Source organism: Mustela lutreola, chromosome 2 (genome assembly GCF_030435805.1).
Source record: "Mustela lutreola isolate mMusLut2 chromosome 2, mMusLut2.pri, whole genome shotgun sequence".
Taxonomy (NCBI): Eukaryota; Metazoa; Chordata; class Mammalia; order Carnivora; family Mustelidae; genus Mustela; species Mustela lutreola.
In genome coordinates this window covers 57663736-57677716 of record NC_081291.1, presented here as the reverse complement: position 1 = coordinate 57677716, position 13981 = coordinate 57663736, and the positions used below count along the sequence as shown (strand labels likewise).

The 13981-nt window shown below is 50.8% G+C and overlaps 2 protein-coding genes across 2 annotated transcripts in view; one reads left to right on the top strand and one right to left on the bottom strand.

Annotated features, from left to right (window-relative positions):
* The window catches only part of EFCC1 (EF-hand and coiled-coil domain containing 1), a gene marked incomplete at its 5' end in the record, with an annotated part of 40920 nt that extends 35800 nt beyond the window's left edge, over positions 1–5120 (bottom strand). Inside the window, 2 exons of the mRNA XM_059165024.1 lie at positions 2164–2447; positions 3930–5120. Of these exons, the coding sequence (XP_059021007.1) occupies positions 2164–2447; positions 3930–5120 (1475 nt within the window). The remainder of the gene's footprint in view (positions 1–2163; positions 2448–3929) is intronic.
* A 5540-nt stretch (positions 5121–10660) lies between these two features.
* Positions 10661–13981, top strand: part of CFAP92 (cilia and flagella associated protein 92 (putative)) — a 71343-nt gene continuing 68022 nt past the window's right edge. Inside the window, exon 1 of the mRNA XM_059161880.1 lies at positions 10661–10842. The gene's annotated coding sequence lies outside the window, so the exon portion shown is untranslated. The remainder of the gene's footprint in view (positions 10843–13981) is intronic.

Here is a 13981-nt window from a genome sequence, read left to right as displayed (position 1 = left end):
CGTGACACAGTTCTGGCCCAGGAGATGGAGGTCCGAGTTCTGATGGGGTAGGGGTATCTCTTCCTGAACACAAAGGCAAAGCTCACTTGAAGAAAATCCTCCCCACCCTCAATCTTGCCCGTCCTTCTCAAGCCTGAATAGCAGACATGAGGACTGGGGGTGTGGCAGCCATCTTGTAACTGTGCGTCAAGAACAACAAAATGGTAAGGTGGAAAGAAAGAAAGACACAGGCTGTAGGGGCAGGCTGAACTTACTTTTCCACTTTCTGGCTGGGGGGCCTTGAGTAGATTAGTTCACTTCTCAGAGTCTCACCTCCCACCGTCTGTAAAATGGGGATAACACCTCTACCTTGCACAGTTCTTGTGAAGATTCAATGGCACCATGGAGACAAATCCACCTTTTCTAGCAGGAAGTGCTATCTGGATGTTCACAGTGGCTCTTACACCAGGCTGTAGAGGACAGTTACTTTAGGGTATCACAAAGAAGAGACCCTTTATTTCTTCTCTTGGAGAAAGTTCCAAGGCTGGACACGGGGCCCCAAGCCAGCCAGCCCTGCTCTTGAGCTGATCAGCTATGCAAACAGGAAGTGCTATCCAAACATTTGGAGCTGCAGGAGGCTGGCCCAGGGTGGGCCTCTTCATGGAGGCCTCTCTCCGCATTGTGGCTTCTCATCTCCCAGCTGTGAGCACCTCCAAACTCAAGGAGGAGGCCCTCCTCTAAGAGGCTAGGTTCAAAGCCTCCCTCTCTGGTTGCCCTGCCCACCAGCCTGGGCCAGACCCCTTCCTTTCCGGCTGGAGGCCAGAGGCGGACCACAGCCCTCTCAGTGGACTCCCCACTGTCTCTGGCTCTTCCCCCTCCTCCCACCTCTTTGTCACAACTGTAGCCAGGATGATTTTTTTTTTTAAATGCAGATCAGTTACTGTCACCCTCTTGCTGAAAACTTCCATGCTCTCTTTGAGGGAAAGATTAAAGTCCTTCACACAAGCTTCCAGGCCCTGGAAGGCCTGGCCTCTGCCTGCCTCTCCAGTTTTCCTGCTCCAGACAGTCTGGCCTCCTTTGAGTTTCTGGAATGTGCCATGGTCCCTCCTGTCTCAGGGCTTTGCTCATAATGTTCCCATTTTCTAGAACACTCTCCCCTTCTCCCCTCCTCCTCTCCCGTGCCCATCTTGGCACATAACATCCTATCCTATCCTTAGCTCTCAGCACAAGTGTCACCTCAGGTTCTGGCTGAACCTGCAGCAAGCATGGAGAAGGTCCTTCTCTGCCCCCAGTTCATTCTGCCTGATGCCATTTGCCCAGTCATATGCTGATCTTACACACTCTGTAGTAGCCCCTCGGAGCAGGGATTTCTGGTTGCCTTGTTCCCAGTCACCTCCCTGCCAGCCGGCATAGCCTCTGCACACAGCCGGTGCCTAGTTAACATGGATATTAGACAAACAGGTGTGCCTTGTGATTCAAAACGGAGAGGGAGCTATTTATTGAGCACCTACTGTGTGCCAGGCAGGACGCTGCTGCCTCTTCACAGCCACCCTGGCCAGCAGGGACTCCAATCTGTGTTCTGCCAAAGGGGGAAACAGAAGCTCCAAGAGGGGGCAGTGACTTGCCCAAGGTCACACATCTGGCAGAGGCCCCTAGGATTTGAGACTTGGTCCCACGCCCAGTTTCCTGCCTGTGTGGCTTATACCAGGGATCATTGTACATCTGCTTCCTCATCTGTAGAATGGGGATGAGGTGGGACCCACCTCACAGGGCTGTTATGAGGCTTAGCCCAGAGCCAGGCACACAAATCAAGCGCTCAGCGACTGTGGGCTCTCATCATCATCATCGTTGTTATGTCGGTAAAAGAATAAATACAAATAATAACCATATCCTCTTGGGACCCACGAATGGGCAAGTGGAAGGCCTTTGTGCGTGAGTGGGCACGTGAATGGCTGGGTTAGTGGAAAGCCAGTGAATGAGGGCATGAATGACCAAGGACGTGGAAGAACAGCCGAGGGAGCGGAGGGACCCATGGACAGACATTGTGAACAAACAGAGGAACAGGAGATTCAGTGTGTGTGCGGGAACGATGCACGCCTGGGATCTGAGAGACCCGGAGCTGACTTGGGGCACCCCGGCCGTCCCTCCTCACCCTGCCACCCCCCCACCCTCCGCCCGGCTCACCTGTAGCGCCGCAGCTCGCCCTCCAGCCTTCGCACCCAGCGCTGTAGGCCCGGCACCTGTCGTGCCAGCGCCTCCAGCTCGCGCACCCGGCCCAGGCTGCGCAGCACCGCCTCCCGGGCCTCCTCCGCACGCCGCCGCACCTCGGCCTGGCCCTGGCGCAGCCGCGCGGCGCGGGCCTCGGCCACCGCCAGAGCGCCCCGCGCCTGACGCAGCTCCTGCGCCGCTGCTTCGGGCCCACCGCGCCCAGCCTCCTGCGCGCCCGCCTGGCTCTTCCAGAGGCCGACCTGCAGGGGACAGGGCCGCGGTTACCGCGGTGAGCGCCTCGCGTCGGCCACCGGCCTCGACCTCGGCCACTGTTCTGGCGCCCCCCCATCCCTGAGCACCCGCGGTGAGCCTTTATTGTGCGCACTGCCTACCGCTCCCAGGGTGGTCTGAATTCGTGTAATCCTCGCAACCACCCAAATGAGGCAGGAGCTCTAATTATCCCCTTTTTCCTGGGTGGGGGAAACTGAGCCACAAAGCCCAGTATTCTCATCTCTGCGCGGTACCATTAATTCCTGAACTTCACGCCTCTTCTCTGCCCGTCTCCTGCCTTGGTAGCATTCAACTTTCTGGGACTCCTCCGATCCCTGGAGTCGAGAAAGAATCTGACCGTCTCAAACGGTGTTTCTGGACCTCCCTGGTGTCTGGTCAAAAGACTGTTCTTGAGGGTGGGTTTTTTGTCTATCTTGTTTACCGCTGTGTCCCCTACGCCTAAACCAGATTTGGCACACAGTAGGTGCTCTAGAAATAGCTGGAGAATGAATGATCCTGGACCATCTTACTCCGCACCACGGGAGTCATTTCCCACTCCTACCCTTCACTTCTCTTGTGCTCCCAGGCCCCCAGCCCTTGCCTGTCCATAGCTGTGACTCCTGAAAGCAGCACCTCACCACCCCTCTGCATGCGCAGCCTGCCCTCTGCCACTTAGGGCTGGTGACTGGGCAATGTGCAGAATAGGGCTAATACAAGTCAGCTCTCTCCTGATTTAGGGTCCCTTGGGACAGAGGCATTTCTTTTCCTCCTCCCACCCCTCCCACTCCCTACCCCTTGGCACAAGGCTGCGCCCAGTGCTGAGTGCAGCACTGAAGTGTTTGTTGACTGAATCTCAATGCTTGGGCTGGATCCATAATCACTCAGTGCTTCCTTTACAGCATCCCAGAGGATTGGCCCCCACAGGTGCTCGGTGACCAGCGACTGCCTGATGAACAGTGACACCATTTTAGCACCTGCCTTGGCCATGAGGGAGGCCCATAAATATTTGCTGAACGACCCAGTGAGCTGCCAGTCTACCCCATTAGGCAAGAAGCTCCTTAAGGGTGGGGACAGGGCCCTTTTCACCCCTTATTTCCTAACCAACCTCATTCCTCACCTCCAGCCTGGCACCAGGGAGAGCTCAAGATGCCTATTGAATGATTGGATGTGTGAGACGGCCCAGATTTCCCGGGAGAGTTCAGCTACTAGGTTAGAAGATGCAAGACGAGATAGTGAGGGTGGGGCGATGGCGTGGAACGGTGATCCGGGTGGGACAGGGGTTTTGGAGGTGGGATGGGTTTGGCGACCCATTGACCCATTGACCGCAATGGGGTGGGATAAGGGGAAGTGAGCCGAAGTGGAGTGGGGCTGCCCTCTCCCCCCTTCCACTTTCTCAGAGGGTCCCTGGCTGCCCCTGCCCGCCCCTCCAGTCACGACTGCCCCCCCCCCCCCGTCCTTCCGCGGCCGTGCACCTGCAGCGCTAGGCAGCGCGCGTCACTGCTCTGCAGCGCGGCACGCAGGTCCTCCACCAGCTCGCGCAGGCTGCTGTTCTCCTCCTCCAACCGCGCCAGGAGCTCGCCGTCCCTGCCGCCGTCTGGGCCGCGGTCCGAGGCCGGCGTGCGGGGCGTGCGGGGCGTGCGGCGGCGGCGGCGCGGGCGGCGCAGGCGGATCTGCGTCTCGATGTGTTCGCTGAGAGCACCGCGGGGCAGCCGGGGCCCCGCGCGGGTGCCGAAGTAGCCGCAGAGGCGCGCGTGGAACTGGCGGAAGGTGAGCTCGGGCGGCTCCGCGCGCAGCGCCAGGCGCGCCTCCTCTTCGACATCCGCGTCCCCGTCGGTGGCCACCCCAGCGGCCGCGACCCCGGCGGTCTCGTCCCCAGGGTTTGCGTCCCCCTCGGCCGCATCCCCGGAGGCCTCCCCGGCGGCGGCCCCCTCGGCGCGCAGCCCCAGCACGGCGCAGAGAGCGCGGAAGTCAGCACGGGGCAGGCGGCCAGCGCCGCGGCAGTCCAGGTGGTGGAAGACCTCCTGCAGGTACTGGTCCAGGCCGGTGGCCAGCACCACGATCTCGTTCTCCACGCCGCGGTCCAGCCCATAGTGGTGAGCCAGGGCGCTCAGCAGCCACTGAGTGCGCCGCGCGGGTCGTCGGTACGGGTCCGCCGCCGCGCCCTCCATGCCGGCCTCCTGGCCCGGGCCGCTAGGCTCCGTCGCTGCAGCGCGTCGTTCCCCCACTCCTCCGCCCCGCAACTTCCAGGGGGCGGCCCCAGAGTTCTTCAAAAGGAGGGGCTTAGCGGTCGCGGTCTGGTTGGAGCGGCGCGGAGGGCGGTGTCCAGCCGCTGCTGGCTTGGCGGGGCGTGTGTGTTTACTCGGCTTGGCTTGGAGAAGGCTGGGGCAGGGGACCTGATCCCTCTCTCTGTGTCGCTTCTCCGGGTGATCCCCGCTTTCTTCTCCCCTCGTCACTCCCGGGGCGTTGCTGGAGTTTCCTTTCCCCCTCCTACTCCCGACTCTGTCGGCGTTCCGCTCCCGCACCCTCTGTCTCACCCGCCTTGCGCTGAGAGTTTGGCCCTGGGACCCGCGCGAGGCGTGGGCGCAAGATAGGAAGTCCGGGAGGCCTGGGAGGGTAGCTGCCAGCTCCTGTTTTGTTGGGGGCGTGTCCCCCGTGCCCACGTGTCACTCCACTTCTCCCGGGAAAGTCTTCCGAGGGTAGCCCCGCGAGCTGCCTCTAACCGCCCTCTCCCCGCGCAGGTGCGGAGAAGCCACTGTCCCTTTATGTTCAGATACAGGGTTCCCAGTAAACTAGAGCAGAGAGACAGGGTTGGAGAAGTTAAGGGGACTGCTTTGGGGACATCCGGCTGTAAGAAGTCGATCTGAGATGGACCCTCGTTCTCTAATCTCAGTGTGTGTTTGCTGGGGTGTTGGGGGTGGGGGAGGCGGGGATAGAAAAGTGGTTTCCAGCCTTCCTCTTTGTGCCTGTGGATGGTGAGTTGGCGAAGCAATCTGAGTTCCGTCTCTGAGCTGGGGTTATGCTAACAGGGCTGTTTAGCCAACGTTTTCTCTGGTGCCTTACAGCACATTTCTGGAAGGTGGAAGAAAAGCCACCTTCTCAGGGGAGACCTAGGCTGTTTTTCCTTTCTCTTTCACGAGGTGTCCTGCACCTATTACCTGCACTGGGACCGGTTATCCAGCCACACTGGAGCCAGAGGCAGGCTTTATTGAACCGTCGTTGGCTGTAAGAAGGGCAGAATCTGGCTTTCTGTTTAACTCTAGGAATTTAAATGCTAAATCTTGGAATTTGAAAAGGCACTAAAATTCTGTCTCCTGGGCTGCAGTATCCCAGAATTGGCTTTTTATTTTTTTTATTTTTTAATATTTTTTGGCAAATCCTTCCTCATTCTTGTAGATTTTGCCCAAGGGAACGGGTTAGGTGCTTCTCCCCAGCCATTTTGGACATAATCTTTTTTTAATTATAAAAGCAGTAGCATTTTGACAAAATGTTGTACTTCAATTTCACTTCTTGGCTCCTGTCTTAGGAAAAGACACGTGCACAGGATGTTCACTGTATCATTGTTTATAATATCAACAAACTAGAGACAACCTGGTACTCATCAGTGCATCAGCCAGGATGAATCACGGAAAAGGGATGAGTGAAATAAGCAAGTTGCAGCCTCTTCTGTACCATGTTATGACCTCGGTAACAATAACAACAAAACCACATCAAAGGGTATTAAATATTTTCCATAAGGACATGCGTACGTAACTGCATAGAAAAAGATGGAAGCAGGGGCGCCTGAGTGTCTCGGTTGTTTAAGTTCTTTGGCTCAGGTCATGATCTGGGGGTCCTGGGATCTAGCCCTCTCCCCCCCACACACACCTGCCGTGGGACTCCTTGCTCAGTGGGGAGTCTGCTTCTCTCTCTGCCTCTGCCCCTCCCCTCCTCACGTTCTCTCTCTAAATAAATAAAACCTTTAAAAAAATTAAAAGAAAAAGAAAAAGATGGAGGGATTCAAAACTGACACAGCGGTTATTTCTGGAGATCAAGAATGCTTAGACTTTGGGGCACCTGGGTGGCTCAGTGGGTTAAGCCACTGCCTTTGGCTCAGGTCATGATCTCAGGGTCCTGGAATCGAGTCCCACATTGGGCTCTCTGTTCAGTAGGGAGCCTGCTTCCTTCTCTCTCTCTCTCTCTGCCTGCCTCTCTGCCTATTTGTGATCTCTCTTTGTCAAATAAATAATAAAATCTTTAAAAAAAAAAAAAAAGAATGCTTAGACTTTGCTGTAACATTTCTCTTTTTGCCAAGGTGATTTCTTTCTTTGGGGGAGGACACACCTTATTTACCATTTACGTACCATAAAATTCATCCACTGAAGGGTGTAAATCAATGCTTTTGGTATGTTTCTGAAACCTAGCCACGATCTAACTTCATAAAGTTCTCATCACTCATTTCCCAAAACCCTTGCACTGGTTAGCTCATTTTCTCCTTCACCTTTCCCCCAGCCTCCTGCGCTAGGCAACCACCACTCTCTGTTTCTATGGATTTGTCTATTCTGGACATTTTGTATAGATCGAATCATATAATATGTGACTGGCTCCTTTCTGAAAACACTAACAGTAATGTTTTCAAGGTTCCCCCACCCTGTAGTGTATATCATTACATCCTTCCTTTTTATGGCAGAGCAATATTCCATTGTGCAGCTAGACCATGTTTTTGCTTCTCTGTTCATCAGCTGATGGACATCGGGGTTGTTCCCACCTTTTGGCAGTTCTACATAGTGCTGCCGGGAACATGCGTGTGCGTGTTTTTGCATGGACGTGTTTTCATTTGTCTTGCGTGTAGACCCAGGAGTGAGACCTTTGCTTGGAGGCTAGTTTTATGCTTTAATTTTTGAGGAACTGCCAAACTGTTTTTCATGATGGCTGCACCATTTACCTTCCCAGCAGCCGTGTTTTCATGTGTTCCCTGACGGGTTAAGCAACACAGATGTTGGACGCCTGGGTGGCTCAGTCGTTACGTGTCTGCCTTCAGCTTGGGTCATGATCCCAGAGTCCTGGGATCAAGCCCCACGTTGGGCTCCCTGCTTGGCAGGAAGCCTGCTGCTCCCTCTTCCACTCCCCCCTGCTTGTGTTCCTGCTCTCACTGTGTCTCTCTCTGTCAAATAAGTTTTTTTTAAAAATCTTAAAAAAAAAAAGGTAACACGGATGTTCTCAGTCCTCCATCTCATCTCACTGGGCCCCTGGCCTTCCTCAGCAAGTTCCTGCCATCTTCCATTCTTCTCTGTGTTTACACCCCTAACCCAAGGTGTCAGGCTGTCCCTCACTACACATCCTGAATCCCACTCCCCCGCCCCACTCCCCGTGGACCACCCTGAGCCAACCCCCCAGTGTCTCTCACCTGTATTCTTGCAGCAGTCTCCCCCAAGAACTGCCTGTGGACTCCTACGGCCTGTTCTCCACAGCTGGAGGATCCCCTCCTCTCTGCTCAGGAACCCCTAATGCTTTCCCTGTCCCAGGGACTGAAGGCAAAGTGCTCACGGACCACCCCAGCCTCACCCTCATCTCCTGCCATTGCTGCCCCCCCACCTCCTCCCTGTTCTTCTAACTTCAGGGGATTTGCAGCTCTCTCCCCCAGATGTTTACCTCCTCAGGCCATCACCTCCTCAGTGAGGGCTTTGGTGACCCCAAAAGACTCTGTCTCCCTGTGTCGAACTCGCAGTCAGCCATGACGGTAGCAGTCCTCGTCTGTTCCCCTGGACCAGTGTGTGGCACATTGAAAGGATTCAAGTAGTCTCCAGCTTCCTTCTCAGTGGCCTCCCTGGTTGCCCTTGGGAATGGTGGTGTGTGTAGCCTTCCACGTATTTTTCTTTGCCTACAGATGATACGTATATTTTTTATTTGAATTATTTAATATGCATATTTTTTCAAGGCAGCTATTACGCTTTGGTCTGTGGCCTCACATGAGCTATGAGCTTCCCAAGGCCAGGAACCTGGGGCCCTTCTGTCCCTGCAGGGGCCTGGCACAGCATAGGCACTAATAATCTTGGTTTGCATGAACACACGGTTGTTGGTGTAAACTCACTGCATCAAATGGGAAGATGGCCTCTAGTTGGCCTTGGGGGGACTGGGTGTCTTTGATCCAGCGATGATGTTGGAATCAGGGAGACTCGAGAGGCTGGTAGTTGATTGGACCCCCAGCGGGACTGTAGAAGCTTCTAGGCCTGGAGCCCCATGGCCTGTGTACATTTAGGACAGGACTCTGGAACTTGGCTCTGGACCTCTCAGTTGTTTCTGTGCAGTTGAATCTGATTTGATTTCATGAGTGCTGAGAGCCCCCAACGCCGCCAGACTACGGCCCTCCCCCCACCCCCGACGGTGCTGCAGCTGGGGACTGCTTTTGGAGGCCAGGGAATCCTTTGAAAAGTAACGTTCCTGGGCCAGTCAACATTGAAAAGAAAGCCTTGAAATATCTTGCCCTGGAGCGTTGCCTGGGCCTCTGCTCCCAGCCACATTACCACCACCCCCCCGGCTCAGCGGGGGGCCAGGGAAATCAGGGTGGATAATGGGGCGCTGTCAGGCCTGTCTGTCTGCGGGGCAGTGTTACCAGGCGCCTCTGAAATCATTCCGGTCGGACCCACAAGGTTTTTGTTGAAGGCTGGAAGTGAGCAAACTTAGAGGTCTCCTGGGCTCTTTTGTCTGAGCCGGGGAGTGGGGTGGGGGTGGCTGGGGGAGGGTGGAGAGGGGGGTGTGGGGGGATGGGTGTGTGTCTGGTCTGCGTTGGGGAGAGCAGAAGCCCGGGCAAAGAGATGATTTTCTGAAGTCAGTTCTCTATTGTCTGAGCCATTTCAAAAAAGAATATTGTTTAAAGTATCTTTTTTTTTTTTTTTTTAAAGATTTTATTTATTCATTTGACAGAGAGAGATCACAAGTAGGCAGAGAGGCAGGCAGAGAGAGAGAGAGGAGGAAGCAGGCTCCCTGCCGAGCAGAGAGCCCGATGCGGGACTCGATCCCAGGACTCTGAGATCATGACCTGAGCCGAAGGCAGCGGCTTAACCCACTGAGCCACCCAGGCACCCTGTTTAAAGTATCTTTAAGTAGCCCAGAAAAAATCGCTAATTTTTTTTTTTTAACGAATCATCACCAGGAGAGGGGACCCCTGATACTTCTGCTCTATTTGCTTCCAGGTGTTTTCCATGCACTTGGGCATGAAAGAACTTCCCCTGGAGTGGTGTTTACATGACCGTATACATCTGTCAGAGCACTTAAAAAGGACGAATTTTACAGGATGTGAACTGCAGCTCATTAAGCTCAACATAAAGAAACATGGTTGAAATGCTGTTGTGGGGATCTTTCTTTGTCGACCGTACCTCCTAAACAGCCTTGCCATCATGCATAATCCTTCGCAATTGTTCTCCAGCACCACTGGGTTCCCTCTGACCGCTGAGTGGTGAGGTGCCTATTGTCCCCCAGGGAGGCTTCTCAAGGTGTTTTGCAGTTTTTTTCCATGAAAACAACACCGTGAGCTGTTGACTCTGTGTCCCCAGTGATTACTACAGGGCCAGGGAGTTGGAACCTTTCATGAGCTCTTGATACCGTCAAACTGTTTTTCAGAAAGCTTTTGTCATTCTGTGCATCCCCTGGAGTGTCTGGGAATGTCTGTGAGCCATTTTTTTTTTTTTTTTTTAGTGACATAGCTTTTATATTTATAAAATATAAAAATATTTTATATTTTTAGTAGATCTGCACCAAGTTTTACTTCTGTTAAAAATCAAACTGAATGATACAAAAATTTGTTAGATACAACACAAAGTGAATGGTCCAAGAAAGAAAGAAAAAATCAGTAAACGGGACCTCATCAAAATTCAAAACTTCTGCATTTCGGACAGCGGTAGTAAAGACACCGTTAAGAAGGAGACAGGACCAGCGAGAGACCAGGAGAAAATATTTGCAGAACACAGATCCCATGAAGGACTTGCATTCAAACTTTACAAACAACTCCTATAGCTCAGAAAGAAGAAACACAACCCAATCGAAAAGGGGGCAAGAGCCAGGAACAAACATTTTACCAAAGAGGATATGTGGCTGGCCAGTAAGTCCATGAAAAGATCTCAGTATCACTAGTCATTAGGGAAATACAAAATAAAAGCACAGTGTGATACTATTTCACACTCATGAGAATTCATGGGAAGTTACATTGACAAGAAGTGGTTTCCGGAGAGGGTGGAGAGACAGCAGTGTTCATACTATGATGGTGGGAACATGAGATGCGGCAGCCACTTTGGAAACACAGTTTGGCAGTTTCTCCAAAAAGAGAAAGCATGAAACTGCTGATGTGGAAATACTGGGGTTCGGGAGCAAATGGTCAGGAAAGAATTCTTGAGACGTCTTTGGTGCAAAAAGGTAGGTTTTATTAAAACGTGGGACAGGACCGGTGGGCAGGAAGAACTGCGTTAGGTTGTGCAATGTGACTGATCATATACTTCCAAATTGGGGGGGTGGTTAGGGACAGCATAAGTCTCTAGGGAATTTTGGAAACAAGGTTTTCAGGACCTTGAAGGGCCAGCTGTTGCTAGGAAAGGTTATTTATTACAGTCTAGTAAATCCTTAGTCATGAGACCCTTCAGATGTATATTGGTGAGTCACATGCTTGGAGGATGATTGCCAAAATATATCTTGGTTGGGGGAGGTAGAGATAAAAGAAGTTTCCAAGGAATTTTTTAAAGTCTTTTTAAAAAAAATTAATATATAATATATTGTTTGTTTCAGGGGTACAGATCTGTGATTCATCAGTCTTAGGGAACACCCAGTGTTCACAACACATACCCTCCCCAATGTCCATCACCCAGCTATCCTGCCCCCAAATCCCTCCTCCCATTCAGCAACTCTCAGTTGATTTCCTATGATAAAATCTCTTATGGTTTGTCTCCCTCTCTGGTTTTGTCTTGTTTCATTTTTTTCTTCTCTTCCTCTATGATTATCTGCCTTGTTTCTTAAATTACTCATACCAGTGAGATCATATGATAATTGTCTTTCTCTGATTGACTTATTTCGCTTAGCATAGTACCCTCTAGTTCCATCCATGTCGTTGCAAATGGCTATTCATTTTTGATGGCTGCATAGTATTCCATTGTGTGTGTGTGCGTGTGTATACACACACACACACATATATATGTAATAGATATATCACATGATATATATATCTATATCACATGATATATCTATTACATATATATGTGTGTGTGTGTATATGTGTATATCTATATCTATATATATATACACACATATATATATCACATCTTCTTTATCCATTCATCTGTCGATGGACATCAAGGTTCTTTCCATAGTTTGGCTATCAGGGACATTGCTGCTATAAACTCTGAGGTGCACATACCCCTTCGGATCACTAGTTCTGTATCTTTGGGGTAAATACCCAGTAGTGCAATTGTTGGGTCATAGGGTAGTTCTATTTTTCAACTTTTTGCGGAACCTCCATACTGTTTTCCAGAGTGGCTACACCAGCTTGCATCCCCACCAACAGCGTAGGAGCGTTCCCATTTCTCTGCATCCTTGCCAATTCCTGTCGTTTCCTGACTTGTTAATTTTAGCCATTCTGACTGGTGTGAGATGGTATCTCACTGTGGTTTTGATTTGTATTTCCCTGACACCTAGTGATGTGAGCACTTTTTCATGTGTCTGTTGGCCACTGGTTGTCTTCTTTGCAGAAATGTCTGTTCGTGTCTTCGGCCCATTTCTTGATTGGATTATTTGTTCTTTGGATGTTGAGTTTAGTAAGTTCTTTATAGATTTTAGATACTAATCCTTTATCTGATATGTCATTTGTAAATATCTTCTCCCATTCTGTCAGTTTTCTTTTGGTTTGGTTGACTGCCAAAGGAATTTTTATACGTAAAATCAGAGTTACAGAATCCTAGAGGTCTGGCTGATGTTAAGCTAAGGTTGCCTTTTGCCTCTAGCAAAGTATTAACAACAAGGCAGTTGAGTTCCTAGAGGAAGGTCACTCTGCCTATCTCAAGGACTTGTCAGTGAACTGCAAGTAGTAAGGAAATTGAATTCTTTTTGTTTAGCCTTTGTAATCTACATCACTACCACATGACCCAACTATTTTATTCCAAGTATACCCAAGAGAAGTGAACACATCTGTCCATGCAGTGAACACTCTGTTCATGCAGAGACATTTCTGGCTGTGTTCATGACAGCATTTTTCATAAATGCCTAAATGTTCAACTTCAGTGACTATTAACCGATGAACGGATGGACAAAAATGTGGTATATTGCATGATGGAACATTATTCAGCCACAAAAAGGAATGAAGGATTGATTAATGCCAGAGCATGAATGAACTTCAAAAATATTCTGCTAATAAAGGAAGCCAGTTGTAAAGCCAAGCCACGTGTCATATGATGCCATCTATATGCAATTTCTAGAAAAGTCACATTTTAAAAATTCATTTATGTATGTATTTTTTTTTGTTTATGGAAAGAATGGTCTTTTTTTTTTTTTTTATGATTTTTACTTATTTGACAGAAAGGGACAGCGAGAGAGGGAACACAAGCACAGGGAGTGGGAGAGGAAGAAGCCGGCTTCCCACCAAGCGGGGAGCTCAATGCAGGGCTTGATCCCAGGACCCTGGGATCATGAACTAAGCCAAAGACAGCCGCTTAACAACTGAGCCACCCAGATGCCCCAAAAGTCACATTTGTAGGGATAAGAAGTAGATTAGTGGTGGCCTGGGGCTGGAGCTCCGGACAGAGATTAATTGTAAATGTGCATGAAGGGTCTTACTGGGAAAATGAAAATGTTCCAGAACTTATTTATGGTGATGATTTCATCACTTGTTAAGGTTACTTAAAATCATCAAATTCTATACTTGTAATGGGTGAATTTTTTTATATAAAATATACCCCAATAGAGCTATTAAAAAGTGGTGTTAGAGATGACAAGGAGAAGATGGGTACAACTGTTCCCCAAATAGGCACCCAACTGCCAGAGGCTTGGGAGAACTTCTAAAAGGCCTCTGGGAGCCCCTGAAAGCTCTGGGGCTCCCCTATCCTGAGAGAAAGAAGGATGCCATCACTGATTGCTTTCGGACTGCTCCCATCCAAGGGCTGCCTCTCTGTAATGTGGCTTTTCCCTTCCTCCTATCCAGACATGGAGTCGGTTCTTTATCTTCTTGACTCTTGGCTGGTCCTCGTGACTTGCTGTGGTCAATGGATATGGCAGAAGTGACACGGCGCCATTTCAAAGCCAAGGTCTCAAGAGGCTTTGTAGTTTACACCTTTGCTTTCTTGGACCCCTGCCCTGAGAATGTCTTCTGAGGAAGCTAGTCCAGCCTGATGGAGCAGGAAAGGTGACATGGTTGGGAAGGGAGAATTGAGGGGGTCCCCAGCCAAGGTCACCAACTGCGAGACTCATGAGGGCATCTTGGACCTTCCAGCCCTATTGATAGAGAATGATACACCCCCAGGCCCCAGCAGTGAATATTCACCCAGCAGATCCATAGAACTGGAAAAAACAACAT